Source organism: Verticillium dahliae, genomic scaffold, assembly GCF_000150675.1.
Source record: "Verticillium dahliae VdLs.17 supercont1.1 genomic scaffold, whole genome shotgun sequence".
Taxonomy (NCBI): domain Eukaryota; kingdom Fungi; phylum Ascomycota; class Sordariomycetes; order Glomerellales; family Plectosphaerellaceae; genus Verticillium; species Verticillium dahliae.
In genome coordinates, this window is record NW_009276921.1 from 699694 (window position 1) to 703350 (window position 3657).

Consider the following 3657-nt stretch of genomic DNA (forward strand, 5'->3'; position numbering starts at 1 on the left):
GCCCGGGCTGTTGACGACTAGAAATGATAACATCTGAGTATGAGATGATGTATGGGCACTGATCGAAAGACTGTTGGTGCGCCCTACCATCCGTCGTATTGAAACTGTCCGTCTGGGCGATATCTGTGTGGGTGGATGACACGGCAGAGGTTGGTGCGGAAGGAGGTGCATGGCGTCGTGTTGCATGGGCGCAAGATGACTAAAGCTGGCTGGTGAGGGAGGGGAGGGATGGTGGTCACGTGATGTCTGTCACCACAGACAGCAAAGGCGCCCGCCGACCTCAACCCCGTCTCCCACGCACACCGAGGTAACAAGGCAATGAATGGTAGATGCACCACGCTGCCTTTGATCCCCCACACAACGGCATCCACTACCTTACCTACCTACCTAGGTACCGGTAGACCACGCATCAGATCCCGCGATGTCGATCCTCAGCGCCCCGAAGCATGCTTGGCCCGCACGCCCTAGACAAGCAACCGTTGGATCTTGCACCGAGACTTGCATGCTCAGCTCGTGTTGCTGGTCTCGGACCTGACCTGGACCTGGGCTTGGGTATCAAGTTCCTCTGGTGCGTCCCGAAACCATCCTCGTTGGCTACCTCGAGACCTTGAGCTTTTGGCAGACTTCTGCGGCTGCCCCCCTGGCCCTTGGCCTTTGGCTCTTGGCCCCTGGCCCAGCTGTCCCGTCGCCTGAGAATCCGAGTAAAGCAATGCATGAAGCCGAAGCTGGCGACCTCAAGGAGACGCTCCAACCTCTTGGGGCTCACAATGCAGGACTTGGCTGGACAGGGCCTCTGTGGTCGTTTTTCGCCGTCTGAACTATGGGAAACGGGCATCTACGTCTTCTCGTGCCGAACAGCATCACTGTCTGATGTCAGACATCTTTGTTGGATGCTGGCAGATGCCAATTTAGGAAACCACCGTGCCACACAGTCACAGGGCCCTCGGTTATCTACTGTCCCTAACGTCGCTCCTGGTCGACCTGGCCCACCGAATTAACCTGGCTTACCCGGCCCCCCTGAAACACGACCACCCGCATCCTTGTGTCTGATCCATTCCCCGGTCTGGCAGAACATGCTTGCTTTATCACAAGACCCATGCACAGCCTTGAGCCAGCCTTGGGCCAGCTGGTCCGTTTCTCATGCCTATCTTGGTGCGTCTATCTGGAGTAGGTCCTCGCCAACCCTATCACGAAGCGCAGCCTAGGCCTTGCTGCGCGGCAAATGAGCAGCCGGCCAGGGATGCCCCGTCCTTAAAGAGCACCTTGCGAGGACTGGACTCGAATCACATCGCGCATCAACATTGCGCCTAGTTGGAATGGCTGGTGCGCATCCTTTTTGGTCAACCGCGTGCGAACATTTTCCGTACCTGGTAGCCGTGTTCTTGGGCTTTCTTCCTAAAGCGGGTGCGCTCACGGCCATCCAATAACTCATAGCACCCTGCCTCCGTCTCCCACACCACGCGCCCTAGGTATACGGTCCCCAGTCGGGCGGGAACAGGCGATCCCAAGCTCAGGCCAGCTGTGTGTCCTGACACAGCGGGATGTCATCCAAGCCCTCCTTGGTTATGAAAACATGATCCCCCGCTCCTTAGCTCCCTCTCTTGCCCACGGAACAGTTGAACGAACTCAGCTCCATGCAACCTTGTCCTTTTGTTCAACATTGCTCGGCAAATCTTACATAGGCGACGTACCTCTGGGTTCCTCTTGGTTCCTTCGACCCAGGCAGACGGCAGAAATTGTGCTGGAAATATTCGGCTCTGCTCCAAGAGCCTTCTTGCCCAACCTCTCTTCACGTTCTCCCAGCTCGACGCTCGAGACACTTTAATGGTCCGTCATCATTACTTTTGAAAAGACCTGAACACCTCCCCCTTACCAACTACTAGGTCGTCGAGCCGTCAAAGCTGCACGTACTCCATTGCATCTCGGAACATACAATCACCATGGTCTTCTGTGCCTACTGTGGTAAGAGCTTTACCAGAAAAGAACATCTGGAAAGGCATATACCAAGTCGTACGTCTCCTCTGCTTAGAACACTCATCCGCTCGAAATCCTGACTCACAGACTCCTAGATACCAACGTTAAGCCCCATCGATGCAGTGCCTGTCAACTATCCTTCGCACGCAGGGATCTTCTCCAGAGACACCATTCTACTTATCACGAAGCGAGAGATCCAATGGAGCCCTTGCCAGGAGGTGTTCCCACGGTAGCCGGCCGTACCCCTATCGCCTGTCAAAACTGTGCCAATGCGAAGACTGGTTGTGACAAGAGAGTGCCTTGCTCGCGGTGCGCCGAGAAGAACTTGCCGTGCGCAGCCAGATTCGCGCGAAGATCGTCCAAGGCAGCTGTTAGGGCTGCCCAAGCCAGCGCCACCTTTCAGCAGCAGCTCATGCCTCCTGGGGTCCAAGGGCCCCAGCCTGTCCATCCCATAACCTTCATGGACATCACGCCGACGTTGAGTAAACAAGCATCGCCGCCACAGCCCCTGACATCCGCTGTACCGCAAACGGATCAGATCATGACAAGCCAGAAATCCTCACCTTCACATTCTCATCGTGGCTCCGTCGACTTCCCATCACCGTCAGCACATGCCGAAGCCCTTGAGGAGTTCATGCAGCTTGACGGTATTGACAATACTGACTTTATGAACCCGAACCCCAACTACCATGACATGATGACCTGGCCCGACTACTCATTGGATTTCGACATGTACGGCAATGCGATGGGTTCTCTTCCTCAAGACTTGTCAATGCCCACCTTTGCAGACTTTAGTGACATTGCTTCAACGTCGGATCCTATGACGACCGCGTCATCGCGGGGCTCGACACACACTCGAAGTACCAGTATCATTTCGGCCGCCGATTTTGAAGCTTCTTTCAGGACCACCGTGGAACCAGTTGTGGAGTCTATAAGCGGCGAAGCCAGCATTGCCGAGTTTGAGGTCGTCGTTGCTGCCGAGAATTCTTGGCCGCTGGCCCGTTGTAATCCGCCTATCTACTCTAGCACATGCCCTCGAACAGCCATTGTTCACCTCGAGTGCCTCGAGAGGAAGTGCAAGGAAGAAGGCACATGGAGTCCACTCGAGAAGTACATCGATACGGTAGACTGGGATTCTTCCGACTTGGCTACCGTCATTCCAATGACCTCGCGCACACGCGACAGGATGCTGGCCATCACCCAGTCCTTCCTCCACAAGGCACTTGACGTCCATCGCGGCGGCATCAGCAAGCAAAACCCGGGCTACTCGAGCCCCAGCGATTTCAGCTTCATCGTCCTTCCGCCTCCCAAGATATTGGAATATTTCCTCCGCAGCTACGTCCGCAGCCTGTCTTACTATTACCCCCTTGTGGTCGCCGGGTGCGTTGACCCTAACGAAATGCTCATCAACAATCAAGCTTCAACGCTTCTCGTGCTTCTCATGATTGCACAGGGCGCCTCTGCTGTCCCGATGGCCGAGGCCAGATATCTTTCCGCAGGTCTTATCGAGACATGCCGCATATCCCTGTTTGACATGATCGAGAAGGACGTCGAGCTGTCGGCGGACCCAGTGGCCTTGCGGTGCGCACTACTTTTCACAACCCTTGGCGCATGGAGCGGCGACAAGTGGCTGATGGACATTGCCATGGGTCAGAGGGGCATGTATCTTTCTGTGAGCATACT

General features: G+C 55.5%; 2 protein-coding genes across 2 annotated transcripts; one reads left to right on the forward strand and one right to left on the reverse strand.

The window, feature by feature from the left end:
* Positions 1-409: 409 nt before the first annotated feature.
* Positions 410-1075, reverse strand: VDAG_00193 (uncharacterized protein; the record flags this gene model as incomplete). The annotated part of the gene is made up of 2 exons (XM_009651570.1): positions 410-780; positions 1009-1075. The coding sequence occupies 2 exons, from the start codon at positions 1073-1075 to the stop codon at positions 410-412; spliced, it is 438 nt and encodes a 145-aa protein (XP_009649865.1).
* Positions 1076-2173: 1098 nt separating this feature from the next.
* Positions 2174-3507, forward strand: VDAG_00194 (CMR1 protein; the record flags this gene model as incomplete). The annotated part of the gene is made up of 2 exons (XM_009651571.1): positions 2174-3354; positions 3393-3507. The coding sequence occupies 2 exons, from the start codon at positions 2174-2176 to the stop codon at positions 3505-3507; spliced, it is 1296 nt and encodes a 431-aa protein (XP_009649866.1).
* Positions 3508-3657: the final 150 nt, after the last annotated feature.